The 14,620-nt window shown below is 43.3% G+C and overlaps 2 protein-coding genes across 4 annotated transcripts; one reads left to right on the forward strand and one right to left on the reverse strand.

Moving 5' to 3' along the window:
- Position 1: 1 nt before the first annotated feature.
- On the reverse strand, positions 2 to 6,072 carry abcf2b (ATP-binding cassette, sub-family F (GCN20), member 2b). Of its 2 annotated transcripts, none has more exons than XM_005922539.2 (15): positions 5,959 to 6,072; positions 5,014 to 5,164; positions 4,696 to 4,908; positions 3,963 to 4,145; positions 3,699 to 3,870; positions 2,730 to 2,825; positions 2,546 to 2,648; positions 2,261 to 2,356; positions 1,998 to 2,117; positions 1,497 to 1,586; positions 1,304 to 1,414; positions 1,162 to 1,224; positions 915 to 1,043; positions 632 to 835; positions 2 to 553 (listed from the first exon to the last, which is right to left on the reverse strand). In XM_005922539.2, the coding sequence occupies exons 2-15, from the start codon at positions 5,150 to 5,152 to the stop codon at positions 434 to 436; spliced, it is 1,839 nt and encodes a 612-aa protein (XP_005922601.1). In that variant the 5' UTR covers positions 5,153 to 5,164; positions 5,959 to 6,072; the 3' UTR covers positions 2 to 433. The 2 variants fall into 2 exon arrangements, with proteins under 2 accessions (XP_005922601.1, XP_005922602.1); XM_005922540.2 differs by lacking the exon at positions 5,959 to 6,072 and adding an exon at positions 5,910 to 5,931.
- chpf2 (chondroitin polymerizing factor 2) lies at positions 6,005 to 14,371 on the forward strand. Of its 2 annotated transcripts, XM_005922542.2 has the most exons (5): positions 6,005 to 6,082; positions 7,435 to 7,674; positions 9,131 to 9,695; positions 9,783 to 9,965; positions 11,474 to 14,371. In XM_005922542.2, coding segments are annotated over exons 1-5 (2,265 nt in total). In that variant the 5' UTR covers positions 6,005 to 6,080; the 3' UTR covers positions 12,749 to 14,371. The 2 variants fall into 2 exon arrangements, with proteins under 2 accessions (XP_005922604.1, XP_005922603.1); XM_005922541.3 differs by lacking the exon at positions 6,005 to 6,082 and having other exon boundaries at positions 6,100 to 7,674.
- Positions 14,372 to 14,620: the final 249 nt, after the last annotated feature.

Raw genomic sequence — 14,620 nt, forward strand, 5'->3', positions numbered from 1 at the left:
CTGTTTTTTTAATGTTCCATTTATTCAGACAAACTTATTGCATTACATTGTTAAATAAGGCAGAACTGTAATTTTACATGGGGGGGAGAAAGAAGTCAATTTTTTTAAATATAAAATATGACCTAAAAGCTGCTGCATACATGTTGGGATAAACAGAACGTGGAAAAATAAAACTTTCCTATGAAGACAGCACAATGGAATGCATTCCAAAATGCACCGAGATGCTTCGGGTGAATCAGCCAATCAGAGAACAGCGGAGGGGGTTTGGGTCATGTTCAGCACGGTGCAGCACTGTCAAACCGATGGAAATACAGTACAACATGTACAAGAGACCGTTTTAGTTCTGGCTTGGACGTTTCCTGCTCATCCCTTCAGGAGTTCGCAGGTCAAATCTGTGATGCGAGATAAAGGAGTGGCTCAGCATGAAGCTCCTCTAGATGTCATGTGCCTGCTGTTTTTCGATCTTTGATTTCAGATGCTCTTTGTATGCCAGGATGTCTCTGTTCCACTTTGTGATGGTCTGCTTCTCACAGACCCAGATCTCTTGAGCCACCTGCAGGAAGGGAGACCATTAGTACAGCGACACTTCTAATCAAGGTCTAATTGATTGCTTTAAGTGATCAGTCCATACCTGCTGAATTAGCCTGAAGTCGTGGCTGACTAGCATCATACCACCCTCGAACTCGTTGATCGCTTCTGCCAACGCATCAATAGTCTCGATATCCAGGTGATTAGTAGGCTCGTCAAGGAACAGCATATGAGGGTTCTGCCAGGCCAGCCAAGCAAAACACACTCTGCACTTCTGACCATCTGACAAATTTCTGATCGGACTGACCTGGAAGATATTTCAAATGTCAGAATGGTAGAGAGGAGACAAAATTAATGGTAGTTCTGGGAAAGTATCCCCTTCCTACCTGCTGTTTCCCAGTTAGACCATAGCGACCGATGATCTTCCGCATCTCCTCCTTTTCTTTGATCTCAGGGAAACACTTCATCATGTACTCCAAAGGAGACAAGTCCAGCTCAAGCTGCTCAGTCAGGTGCTATAGAGAAAATTTTAAAAACCCCACACGTTTATCTTTAACTGTACCAGCCACCACCAGTGTCTAACGCCATGAATCAGATGGAGCCTGTGCAGTATGTTCAAAAGATTTGTTTTACCTGGTGATATCTGCCAATCTTGACATGAGAATGTTTGCGGATCATACCATCAGTAGGTAGGAGCTACAGAGACAAGAGAATAAACCTCATCACTCTGAAATCAACTGGGAGTAGATCTAAGCTGATGATAAAGATGCCTTACCTCTCCCATAAGCAGCTTCAGAAGTGTAGATTTCCCAGCTCCATTGGGTCCCACCAGAGCCACTCGCGTGTCCAAGTCAATACCAAACTCCAGGTCTTTATATATGTACGGCTAAAGGAAACAAAAATCACTAAGTGTGCCAAATAAATCCATATTTTAAAAGGAGGGGAAAATATAAATGCATTATACTCACTGTATTCTCACTGTACTTGAAGCTCACATTCTGAACCATGATAACAGGAGGAGGAATCTTCCCACAGGGAGGAAAATAAAATGACAGAGTCTGTGGGAAACAGGAAGGGTTACTGCTAAGTTGGTAGGTTTCACCACTAACCACAGTCCCTAAAAACACATACATTACTGATCCAGAAGTTGGAAAAACAACTGCCTGGCTGCAAGCTGAGCAACAGTTTCAAAGGTTGTAGAATAGGAGGCAGAATATTCCCTCTTGTCAAATCAGCTTTCATATTAGATTCAGGAAACCCTCTTCCTGTTAAAGGGAACTTCTTCCTTCCCACTGTCACCAATTGGAGCTCCAAGAATAATCTGATTGACTGGGTTCTCTCCCCGATATTTCAGGCTCTTTACAGTTTAAACTGGCTTGTGACAACCATTGTTGTGAACTGATACTATTAAGTTAAAAAAAAAGAAGAAAAAAAAAAAGATAAAATTTAATAGGCCACAGTTACTGTACCTTGTCATTCACGACTCTTTCAGTCAAGCCTGATGCAACCATCTTCTGCAGAGTCTTCTCTTTGCTCTGTGCTTGTCGTGCCAGTTTTGCAGAGCCGTGACCAAACCTGGCTATGTAGTTCTAGAAAATTGGGATGCAAAAAAGATAATTGAGTGCAAATGTTACTGTGTGGCTATAGCAACAGTAACTGCTTCATAAAAGGATGCCCAAGTCTCTGTACCAATCAGGCAGTGACACGTGGCCACATGATGTCCCTTTTTTACCTTCATGTGTGCTATCTGGTCCTGTTCCCAGTTAAAGCGCTTCATCTGGTTCTCTTCCAGTTCCTGTCTGGTCTTCACATACTGGTCATAGTTACCCTTATAATGAAAATAGATTTGCACTGTCATCCAACAGGGTGGCACATATATATTTAGTAATAGCCTGCCTCTGGTTTCCTTATTCAGCATTATGTGATTACATGTATAGCAATCTATTCATGATACTTGGAAGCCTACAAAGCATGCTCAGGGTGTTTTCTGGCAGTCACTTCAGCTGCATGCCCTTACCGTGTAGTACTTCAGTTTCTTCTGATGCAGGTGGATGATATTGGTACACACACCGTTCAGGAAGTCTTGAGAGTGTGAGATGAGCACGAGGATTCGCTTAAACCTGACAAAAACCATCAAGTTGATCAAAAATGAGTCTTAATCCATATCCGACTTAAATGAAGGAAGCAGAGGGAAAACTTACGACTTAAGCTCCTCCTCCAACCACACGCAAGCATCCAGGTCCAAGTGGTTAGTGGGCTCATCCAGCAGCAGCATGAAGGGCTTGATGAACAAAGCCCTACAAAGATGTCAAACAGCTGAATTTAAAGCAATACTGATAGTTTGTTTAGATCAACTCCTCAAATCTAAAGCTCAGAACTAGTCTCGAATGCTTGTGCTTTCACATTTTAAAATTACAAAAAGCCCTTTGCTTTGTGTGCGATGGATGAAGATCTTCAGGATCAAAGATCTTTAATTGGTCTTTCTGTACTTTGAGATTTACACCAGGACATATATCCAACTCCAGCAACTGTGTCTGAGTGCACACACAAGTAATATGAAATGTGTTCTTGAAGCACCTTTATTATGAAATGAGCAAAACAATAGGAATGTTGGTTTTGGTTCAATATTATAGTGAATTTGAATATCAGTTTCACACTAGTTTATCTCCTCTCCACATTATAACACAATATTGTATAGGCAGGGCACAATGAAGATCAAGAGACAGGCGAGATATTTTACACAAAACAGACTGAAATGTTAGGACTTAATACCACTCTGGCTATCATGCCAATACCCTATTAGTCATCCAAATGATTCCATTGTCAAACTGGAGATGCTAGAAACATGATAGTCCGCAGTCTGTGTCACTCACACCAGATCTACTGAGACCACTGTTACACATCACAGAGGGTTCATACTGCTACCTTAATGGATACATTATCACCTCATCCCCCTCCCTGTATTGGTTATCGTGACTACACAGAGGAAATTATAACTTATGCCCACTTTAGTTTCCTGTATGGTAGTGAAGTCAGGACACAATGCTACAGTTTGCGTTTATCGTGTGCGTTTTTCTGTCATTTGGACAAGGGACACAGGATCAGTCGAAAGCTGGAGAGACGAGGATGACCATAACTCAGTGGTACAGTACTATACGAGCTGTATCTACCTGGCCAGAGCAACACGCATCCTCCACCCTCCACTGAAGTCCTTCAGTTTCTTCTGCTGCATCGCAGTGCTGAAACCCAAACCGTGGAGGATCCGAGAGGCTCGCATCTCCGCCTTGTCTGCATCCAGCTCCTCCAGACGCTCATACAGCTCCATCAGCTTCTCACACTCAGCTGTTTACAAAAAAAAAAAAAGGCATTTATAATATAGCTAAAGCATAATTAGAGAGATTTTTCAACTTCCTGCAGTTTATTTGAACACTCACAGTCTTCATGGGCAAGTCTTTCTGCCTCCTTCTCCAACATGATCCTCTGTTCATCCACCTCCATGACACACTGCAGAGCAGTCTTTTCGCTGGGGGCCATCTCTCGGGTCAAGTGGTAAATATCTATGTGCTCTGGAATGGGAATCTCACGATGTCCGATGGCTGACAACAGCATGGATTTTCCTGGCAGAAAACGGGAAAATAAATAAATAAATAAATAATAGAGAGAAAAATGTTTTGTGGGATGTGATATAAGAACATTTGACAAATGCAAGCTACACAAGGAAGTGTAGCAGAACCAGTGTTGATAAGAGATTCCCTACTGGCCACTCCCATGGGCCTCAGGTGGGCCATAAAGCTGCCAAGATTTCTGCTTCAACTTTCTAATGCTTTTACACCCTTCCATCTGATGTGTCAGTCACCAGCATCTTTCTCTCATTGGCACTTGCTTCAAATCCTTAAAACTCAGGAAGGTTTAATTTGGGTTCCAACCATTTCATGTTGTCATTTCCCTGTCATTGGTTGAAGCCTAATGTCAACTTTATATAATTCCTGTAATATGAACCCTTTAATATCATCAGTTATTCAGGTTTTTCCCTTTGGCCTAAAGGGCCAGATGGCCAAATGAAATACTAGGTTTTGAAACAGCTGGGGTTTTTTTTCCTTTTGGTTTCTAATGTCTGTGTGTTTAAAGTCTTAATAGAAACATACTGCTCCAAGATAAATTAGTTACCTGTGCCATTAAGACCAATGAGGCCATAGCGTCTGCCTGAGTTCAGCTCCAGGCTGGTGTCTGCAAGCAGCTCTTGACCATGGAAGGTGAGCGACAGGCTGCTTATATGGACATCAGTGCTGTTAGGGTGGGAGGCAAGAACACCCGTCACTGCCCGGGCCTCCGTTTTCCGCAGCTCAAACTCATCCAGCTCCTTTGTCAAATTTTCAACACCTATCAAATATATTTAAAGAAAACAAGAGAGCTTCAGTTAGAAAATTTACCACAGGCTGACAAATCCAGTGAGCAATCAGTGCTTTTCCTCAGTCATCTTCTCACCATTGCTCTCTGCTCCATTAAGCTGGGCCTCTTGTTGTTCACTCTCCCCATTTACTTCTTCAGTTTTCTTGGTGCGCTGGCGAGCTTTGGCAGCCTCCTTCTTCTTTGCTGCTTTCTTCTTAGCCAGATCAGACGGCATGGTTGTGCAGTGCTACATTATAGGAAAAGAAAAACACAGAAATGATATGGATGAAGAAGAAACTAAGACCAAAATAGAATCGCAGTGTGTCAGGAGAATCGTGATCATAGGTTGTTTAACGGTTTCTCAATTTTCCAATTGGTCTTACTCTACCAGTTAAATGTCAGGATATAAATAAGGGTAAAAATGACTAATCGCTTACATAATGAGGCGCCAGGACCAACCTCGGTACACTTGCCTGTTTACCATGTTAAAAATGTGCCGGTAATTGAACTCACCGTATAACACCATTTTACAGATTACATTAAAAAGTAGGCTAACTTTGAGTATAAAGGCCTAAAATGTCTAAGGACAGCTAAATGACAGTAATAGCGGGGATAATGCTCCCTCCCCAAACCCGCATTTTGTTTCCTTTCAGTCCCACCTGCCCGCACGTTGGGCTTTTTGCGGTATAACGCATGATAGCATAGCTGTTAGCAGCCTACACGTCACACTTTGTCATTTCACAGTTAACCAACCATAATAAATATCATGGTCTAAGGAGCCCAGAGTGTCAAACATAAAAAGTAAATCGTAATAGTTTTTATAAGCCGGCTATTTAGCGCGTTAGCCCCTTAGCTAAGCTAACAACGGTAGCCAGGCCTGAGCAGCTAAAGCTAACTTGACGCAGGGCCCCAAGTAGCTTCGAAAAACTCTCAAATCGGCTAACTAGAACTTACCCCCACATCTGTGTTTATCTTAAAATAAAACAGCTTACATGTCATACAACCGTGGCAGCTCTCATACAGTGTTATTCCCTCTCTTACCTAAATAATGAACCGCTGTTCTCCTGAACACACCGACAGTCTCGTGTCCACTTTCGCCGGGTGGATGTAGCCGCTCGCCAAGCCGCCAGACGGACCATATATGGTCAAGGAGGGCGGTGAAGATGTAAGTTCCCTCCTCTTCTCGTGGGACTGCAGTAAAAATGTCCCTTTACCCGTCAATTGAACCTTAAATTAACTACTAAATAAGCCAAATTTATATATTTCTTAGGTAGAACTAAAGAGACGGCTTATGAGTTGAAAACTGGCACTGACTAATGGGTAGATATTGCATTTATGAGGTTTTGCCATCCTAGTAAGGCTTCTTTTGCCCTCTTATCACTAAGATGTTGTGTTGATACGTATCTAACACATTCGTGCGTTCAATGTGATTTTCTAGGAGGAATTTATTTTTAAGTACTGCTTTCACTAAGAAGAGATCTGCCGGTAGCTGCTCAGTCGGGGGGTGATGCTGCGGCAGCACTCGGCGGTCGGTGATGAGGTTGAAGAGGGACGCTGTTTCAGCGCTGTCTGTGTGGCACTCGGATTTTTTGAGGAAGTCAGGAAACTGACGGAGATGGGCGACAATGTGCACGGCTGTGCTTCGTAGCTTTCCCCCCCGGTATGAGCTGTGTTACATGGGATCTCCTTCGAGTCAGCATTCGTGGAGATGGATCGTCGTTTGTGTACGGAAACAACGGACTCGACGCTAGCTCGCTAGCTGGGCTCCCTAATGCTTTCCTCTGGTGGAAAACGATACTGTGGAGTTCATACTTCCGAGTATTCTCGCTTCGGGTTGTCTTTTATTACTGGTAACCAGATAAACGGTTAACTTTACTAGTTCATCGTCTAGCTGCATTAGTTAGCTGACTTTGGCTTCTAGCTAACGCCATCCCAAACTAGTTAAGCTAATTAACGTAACGGTTAAAAAACCACCAGAGTAACGTTACACAATTTTTATGACAACGACATTTCTGAGTTTTTCTTCCCTTTTTGTTATCTTAAATTTTGACTCGCAATGACTGTTAATCATGCGAAAATATCTGTATGCATTTCATCTTTCAGATGAACAAAGTGCTTCATTCCGGTAGCTTTACAGTTTGGTCATCTTCCGTTGTGACGTTGGATTAAAAACTACATTTCTTGCATTTGTCAAACAAAAAAAACATTTAAAAAGTGCTGTAACATGTAACGTTTAGATTTAATCATTCGTTATAGGCTGAGTAGAAACTTCACTACCTCGCTGAAAGGGACTGGGAACAGACTTTAATTTTAAGCCAGTTTTCTGTCATTTTCTTTACTCATTTCGGTTCAGATTTATCAAAGACGTGTTAACATATGGCAGGAGTGTTGGCACTATCAGTGCTCTAGTTTTTTGTTGTTGGGATTTTTTTTTTAAATTTTTTCCCAGCACAGCCACAATAAGTGTAGCTCATAACTACCAGGGATGCGTCTCTCCTCATTTTTGGCCCTGTTCAGGCCTGCTTTACCCCTTATCCTGGGGCTGTCTCTTGGATGCAGTCTGAGCCTTTTGATGGTGTCCTGGACCCAAGGAGACACGGAGGACTCCTGTGGAGATGAGCTGGGCAATGGCAGGCGGTTTTTGGGTGGGGGAGAGGGCCACAGAGATTCAAGAGATGGAGCTGGAGACGCAGACTTTCAGCCACGCATAGTGCCCTATCACAAGGACCCAAACAAGCCGCACAAGAAGGTCCTCAGGTAAGTGCGGGAGGTATGGTCACTGTTTCCAGGTGCTTAAAGAAGGATCACAGGAAGCATTGCTCGACTTTTAATTGAAAGAAGCTGGAGACTTTTTCCACACAGTGTGAATTTGCATTTAGTTAATTCCCCATTTTACATTCTTACATTTAATTCCCCCCTGCAATGCTCTCATTGCACTGAGGGGGGTACAGAGAATAAGTGGCCTGTAGATTACAGATTATGCCACAAATTCCTCCAGAAAACCCACTGATGCAAAAGATTGCATCCATTTTCTTTTTTCAATTTTCTTTCTTATCTTTTTTATTTATTTCTACTGGCTCTGATAGTCATCCCACAAGGATGATCAGGTTTTCTCTGTCAGTGCAACCATTCCTTGGAATAATCTCCCAGATGAGATCTGATTGGCCAGCTCACTGTGGTCTTACAAATGCTTCTTACAGACATATTTTTAAAAGCAGGCCTCTCCTGTGCTTACACTTTTTATTTCTATCAGTCCTCTTTAATTATTGATATTTACGTTCAATTTGATGTTTCATTTGCTTTTTTCCTTTTTTCTGTTGTGAAGCACTGTAATTATTATTGTCATTATTTAGCAGGGTCATCGCCAATTTTGGAGGGGGGAGATATAATAGAACACCTCATCGATGGGATTTTGTGTACAAATTTAATCCTACTATCATTGAATTTGTTCTTTTTACAGAGATGATGAATTTCAAGCAAATTCAAACTTTTAGAATTTTATGTGGAACTTTAGCTACTCTTTTGAAGCTCCTTAAAGTAGCAGGACCTCAAAACTTAACTGACATAGCTTAAGTAGTTCTCTAGATATAGTTGCGTGTAAATGCCCCCACAGAAAATACTGCCCATAAAAGGCTTAAAAATACCACTGACATCATTGCAAAAATATATATTTTATATAGTGTTATTTCAGCTCATTTACTGGTTCTTTTGAAAACATCATGCATGCTCATTTTTACTACTTAATAAAATGTATGATTTACCAAGCCATTCCTAGAAGTGAAGGAGTCAAGGATGCTTTCCAGGGATCATCTGCATTTGGATATTAACATTTTGGGATACAATAGGTAGATTATTGCTATAAAGTGATAATAAAAGGGGACTTGGTACGGAGAAGTGTGGGACTCCTGTAGAACACGCAAAAAAAAGGAGATTTGATAACATCCATAGCATAGATTAACATTTTCTGCAGAAAAATTATATAGTGCCAATTCAGATAAAATAACTTGGTATCAAATTCCTTCTTTAAATCCAAAAAGACACCACCTACACAAACATTTCTATCCAATTATCTTTTATTTCACAGCCACTTAGTATCTGCATCACATTAGTATCTTGTGATGGAAACAAGTTCACGCTTATGAGAAGATACTTTTTATGCATCGGTGTTCTTGCTGTTTGCTGTAATTGCTCCCTCTTTGCCCTCTTTCTTCAGAACACGATACATCCACACTGAACTGGGCATCAGAGAGCGACTCCTGGTGGGCGTGCTCACTTCTCGGGCCACCCTCAACACGCTGGCCGTAGCGGTGAACCGCACAGTTGCCCACCACTTCCACCGGACCTTCTTCTTCACAGGCCTGCGCAGCCCCAAGGTGCCTCACGGGATGACTGTGGTTGCCCATGGCGACGATCGCCCGGTGTGGCTGATGTATGAGACGGTACGCCACCTCCACCAGCACTACGGCTCGGAATACGACTGGTTCCTATTAGCCCAGGATGACACGTACATGCAGGCGGATCGGCTGTCGGAGCTGGTGGGCCACCTCAGCGCAGGTCAGGACCTGTATATGGGCAGGGCAGAGGAGTTCATCGGTGGTGAGGAGAAGGCACGTTATTGCCACGGAGGCTATGGCTACCTGCTGTCCCGCAGTCTGCTTGCCCGTCTGCAGCCCCATCTCGACACCTGCCGCAATGACATCCTCAGCGTGAGGCCTGATGAGTGGCTGGGCCGCTGTATTATCGACTACCTGGGTATGAGTTGTGTGGAAGTGCACCAGGTAAAAACACAGACTTTGAAATAAGTAGTTTAATCAGTAGGAGGATTGTCCGCTATATAAATATTTATATGTGCATGTTTTTCGCAGGAGATGACCTACCGTTATTTTGAGCTTGGGAAAAATGCAGATCCAGAGCGTGAAGATAGCCCAGAGTTTAAAAATGCCTTCACAGTGCATCCTGTGTCTGACCCAAATCTCATGTATCGACTGCACAAACGCTTCAGCCACATTGAGCTAGAATGGACTTACCTGCAGATCCAGCAGCTGCAGGTTTGTAATACAGGTTTTGTTTTTCGCTCCTATAAACATTTTTTTCTGCCTGACTCATCACTTCTTAGTCAAAATTTAGTATACAGTTTGTTCTTATTTCACCACACCCTCTTCAGGACCTGAGTCAGTAATTCCTGACTGAAACAATATTTATATGCCAGAAAACCAAGAGAAGGGATGTGGTGTTGTGCCGAGTATGATCTGCCTGAGAAACCTTATGTAACTAAAGTAGCTGCTAATGACAGTTCATTAGAGTTGTTTTGACTTAAGGTTAAATATAGCTTACCGCACGACAGAGCTGTAAAATAAGTCATGACTTTATTAGACATAACTTATTGTTATAGCTAATTTTTGTGTATACTGGTTAAAGCACAAGGAACACTTGATACAGTACAGTACTGTGCAAACGTTTTAAGCCACCATTCATTTACTTACAGTTTACTACAAAAGTGGGAAATACTGCAGCATGCAAACATACATGGAAATATAGTATAAGGCAAAAACAGAGTTTGTACAATTCTAATGGCTTTTAATGCTTTTAATTCAATTACAGTGTGGTTGGAATCATGGTCATGCTGAAAAACCCAAACTGCTGCCAATTAGATATTTTCCACATGATACTGTATGGTGGATCAAAATCTGATGGTACTTTTTTGTGTTCATGATTTGACAAGATCTCCAACACCACTGGCTGAAATGCAGTCTGTATATATTGACAATGATTTAAACCAAAAATGTCAAATTTGGATTAATCACTCCATAAACTGTTTTCAGTTCGGTTATTGTGTAATTTGGCATTTCCTCCCTGTTTCTCTTCCTTAATCAGATGGATAATCAAAAAAATGACCTGTGACATCCTTTTCCAAATCAACTTCGCTCGACTGTGATGGAAAAAACTGTGAGGGAAGGGCCGTAAAAAGACTTGGCTTAGACAAGGCTATTTAATAATTTCATGATGGATGTTGATGACAAGTGTCTGCCCATCTTAGATACTTTGCCCAACATGTTCTTACCATCTTCTTTTCTGCAGGTCATATAAAAGAACCATGGGGGAAAGGGGCTGCATTTTCAAAGGACATAAATAGATGTTAGTTGCTCATCTTGTCAACTCGTGTTTTCTCTTTTGCTGGAGAAATGATCCAGTCTAACTCCCTACATTCCTCACGCAAGACAACAACTTTATAGGAAGCAGGTTTTATCACAACAATACAGCGTTCCCCTGTGGGTTTAACAGCCTGTCACTGAGGATGTTAAACATATCAGGTTATGTCATGAAGCACACTTTTAATTAACATTTACATGATCTGTGTCACCTGTCAGTTATGTTGATTATCTTTAGTGATAGTTGGGTTGCTGTGAATTCTTTTCCTGTATGCTCTGCTAATAAAGGAAGAATGTTTCATTTATATTTTGAGAATTTTGAAGCTCTTATCTCCTGCATTTTGGCTGTAGGTGACATATTGCTAGACACATCTGATGCTTTTCAAATTTTTGTGTGCACTCATCAGATGCAGATCAGTAACCTGAGTGACCTGACACCAGAGGGCAAGGCTGGAGTGACGTGGCCGATAGGAATCAACCCTCCCTTCAAACCCAGGACGCGTTTTGAGGTCATAAACTGGGAGTACTTTACGGAAGAGCACATTTACTCCTGCGTCGATGGCTCCCCCAAATGTGAGTTGAGAGGTGTCAACCGCGCAGACGTCAATGCAATTCTAGAGATTGCGGTCGAGCGTCTAAACGAGCGCTACCAGCCACAGCTACGGTTCCGCAAGAGGCGTCTGCTTAATGGGTACCGTCGCTTTGATCCCACACGTGGTATGGAGTATATACTGGACCTCGCGCTGGAGGCCTACACCCAGAAAGGCCACAGCCAGGTCATTGCCAAACGAGTCAACCTGCTGCGACCTCTAAGTTCAGTTGAGATTATTCCCATGCCTTATGTGACAGAAGCGACACGGGTGCAGGTCATCCTGCCTGTCACCGCCCAGGATCAGGACTATGTTGGGAACTTCCTGGACATGTACGTGATGAACACTCTGGACACCCATGACAATGTTTTACTCACGTTCTTGTTCATCTACGATCCTTTCGATGCGCAGAGAGTCAGTCAGACTGACGTGTTTGCTGGCGTCAAGGCTATGATTGGGGAAGTGGAGAAACGCTACGGAGACGTGAAGATCCCCTGGATCAGTGTGAAGACCGAGGTGCCCTCGCAGGTCAAGCTAATGGACATCATCTCCAAGAAGCACCCGGTGGACACACTATTTTTCCTGGCCAGCGTTTGGACAGAGGTCAACGCTGACTTCCTGAACCGCTGCAGAATGAATTCCATCAGCAATTGGCAAGTCTTCTTCCCCATCCACTTCCAGGAGTACAACCCAGCCGTCCTCTACCGTGACCAGCAGCCCTCTGCTGCCTCCTCCTCCGCTGCTTCGGAGTCACTGCGAGACGGCCACTTTGACCGGCACGTCTTCGACGAGGCCTGCTTTTACAACGCCGACTACATGACCGCACGGACGAAGATGGCTGCCGACATCCTGGATAACGAGGAGCTCCTGGAAAGCATGGATGTGTACGACATCTTTGTCCGTTACTCGGGCCTGCATGTGTTCAGAGCAGTAGAGCCGGCGCTGATTCAGAAATACGTGCGGCGGACGTGCAATCCCCGCTTCAGCGAGGACATCTACCACCGCTGTGTTCTCAGCAACCTGGAGGGTCTGGGGTCACGCTCGCATCTAGCCATGGCTCTGTTTGAGCAAGAGCAGGCCAACAGCACATAGAGCACATAGAGCTTGGACTGAAGGACACTGAATGTGATTTTTGTTTCCTTTCTTTCTTTCTTTTTTTAAACGTGGTACTTCTTGCATCCACACACTGAAATTCTCACCCCTGAACAAGGTGGAAAGAAGTCGGGACTGTTTTTGACACTCCAGCAGCTGCAAATAAACCCTCTGACTTATGACTGTGTAACTTTAAACCTGTCTTGTCCAGACCTGTTGAACCATTACTGATGTTAACGTCACTTTGAGAAGCCGTTACTTGTATTCCGGTCGAACAACAATATTTATAGCCCCCCCCTTTTTTTTTTTCTTTTGTTTTTTTAAAGACAATAATAAATTAACATAAGCCTTTATTGTTAGAAATGAATAAGAGGGGAAAAAACTTGAGCCATAAGTCTTCCTTTTGTGAGGATTTTTTAAAGTAATACTGAAACAAGCTGCCTTTTCTTTAAACTTTGTGCTCTTTAAGAGGTATTAAAGAGTGATACTTCTGCTCAGAGTTGTTGCTTCATTCATTCAAGCTCACAGTGTAAAAGGCTCAGTCTCATTAGTCAAAACGCAGCGTGCTTGGACAGTTATTCCTGGAGGTATCTGTTGTCTGCTTGGCAGAGCTGAAGAAAAGCCAGAAAAGATTCTGTGGTCAGTAAAGATGGTGTGTTCACATTCACAATAATGTGTCTTGTAGTGTTCTCAGTTTTCCCAAAAGCTGCGTTGCAGAGAGCCCCAGAGGCAGTGAACAGTTTGTTCCAAAGCTGCCTGCTCGTCGCATTAAGTCAGTGAATCTCCACCCCTGCCCGGGCCTCCTTGAGTTTTGGCAAGCGTTCTGCATGCACGTCTTTTTTTTTTTGGGGGGGGGGGGTGAACTCAGTGCCCGGAGGGAGGGTCGGGGTCTGCAGCGGCTGAGGTGGTTAACCTTGACATGGCGGTGGTTAAACAGTCTGAAAGGCTTACTTCACTCACCTTTCTCCTGTCGGCTCGGGAGAACAGAGAAGCAGCAGAGTTAAAGGAGCTCTTTCTGAGACGGGAGCAAAGCTGCAGTCAGCATTGCAGTCAGCATTACAGCCACTGCTGCAGCTCCCCGTTGGAAGCGCCTCCACCTGCTTCCTCGTGGTGAGGCCAGTGAACAATAAAAGGCCTGTGTGCCACCTCTGAGGAGCGCCTGGCTCATGGAAGAAACGAAACCCACCAATGAGGCAGGGCACAAAGCCAGAGTGTACGGCAGGGCTGTGCATCCCCCCCCCCCGCTTTATTCTGCAGCTAATTGAAGAAACTGAAAAATTCAAAAGGCCTTTACAATGACAGAGCTCACAGAGACTGGATTCCCTGTGATCACGTGTGCATTAGCTGGGGTTTGATTGCAGGGGTGAAAAGCAAATCAGCTCACACAATACAGAATCACTCTGCTGTTCACTAAGCCAGTATTAAAAGGACACTTGACCCTAGCATATAATCCATGCCTTTCTCCTCTGCCCTGTAGTTTAGAGTTCTTTCCATTTTGGATGTATCACCTGTAGAGATGTCAGCTTTCTATTGAATATAATAGAACTTAATGGCACTCAGCTTGAGTTGCTCAAAGGGCCAAAAATTACATTTAAATAACTCAGCAGCTAAACCTGATCATTGGGGGGGAAAAAAAGCCACAAACCCAGCTGCAGGCACTTTCTTCAACTGCAAGCTGGGAAATTAATAAAATTTTGATTTCAGGTGAAATTTGGTCTTCTACCCATCAATAAAATGACTACAGTGCACTAAAATGACTAATGTTTTGTTTTGCCTCTCAGCCCATCTTTGTCATGTAGTCACATCCCTCCTCACCAGGCTGTGGCAGCTTTGCGTCACTTCATATTTATCCATTAGTTTTTTAAAATGTTA

This window comes from Haplochromis burtoni, unplaced genomic scaffold (assembly GCF_018398535.1).
Source record: "Haplochromis burtoni strain Fernald_Lab_line unplaced genomic scaffold, NCSU_Asbu1 Contig_58, whole genome shotgun sequence".
Taxonomy (NCBI): Eukaryota; Metazoa; Chordata; class Actinopteri; order Cichliformes; family Cichlidae; genus Haplochromis; species Haplochromis burtoni.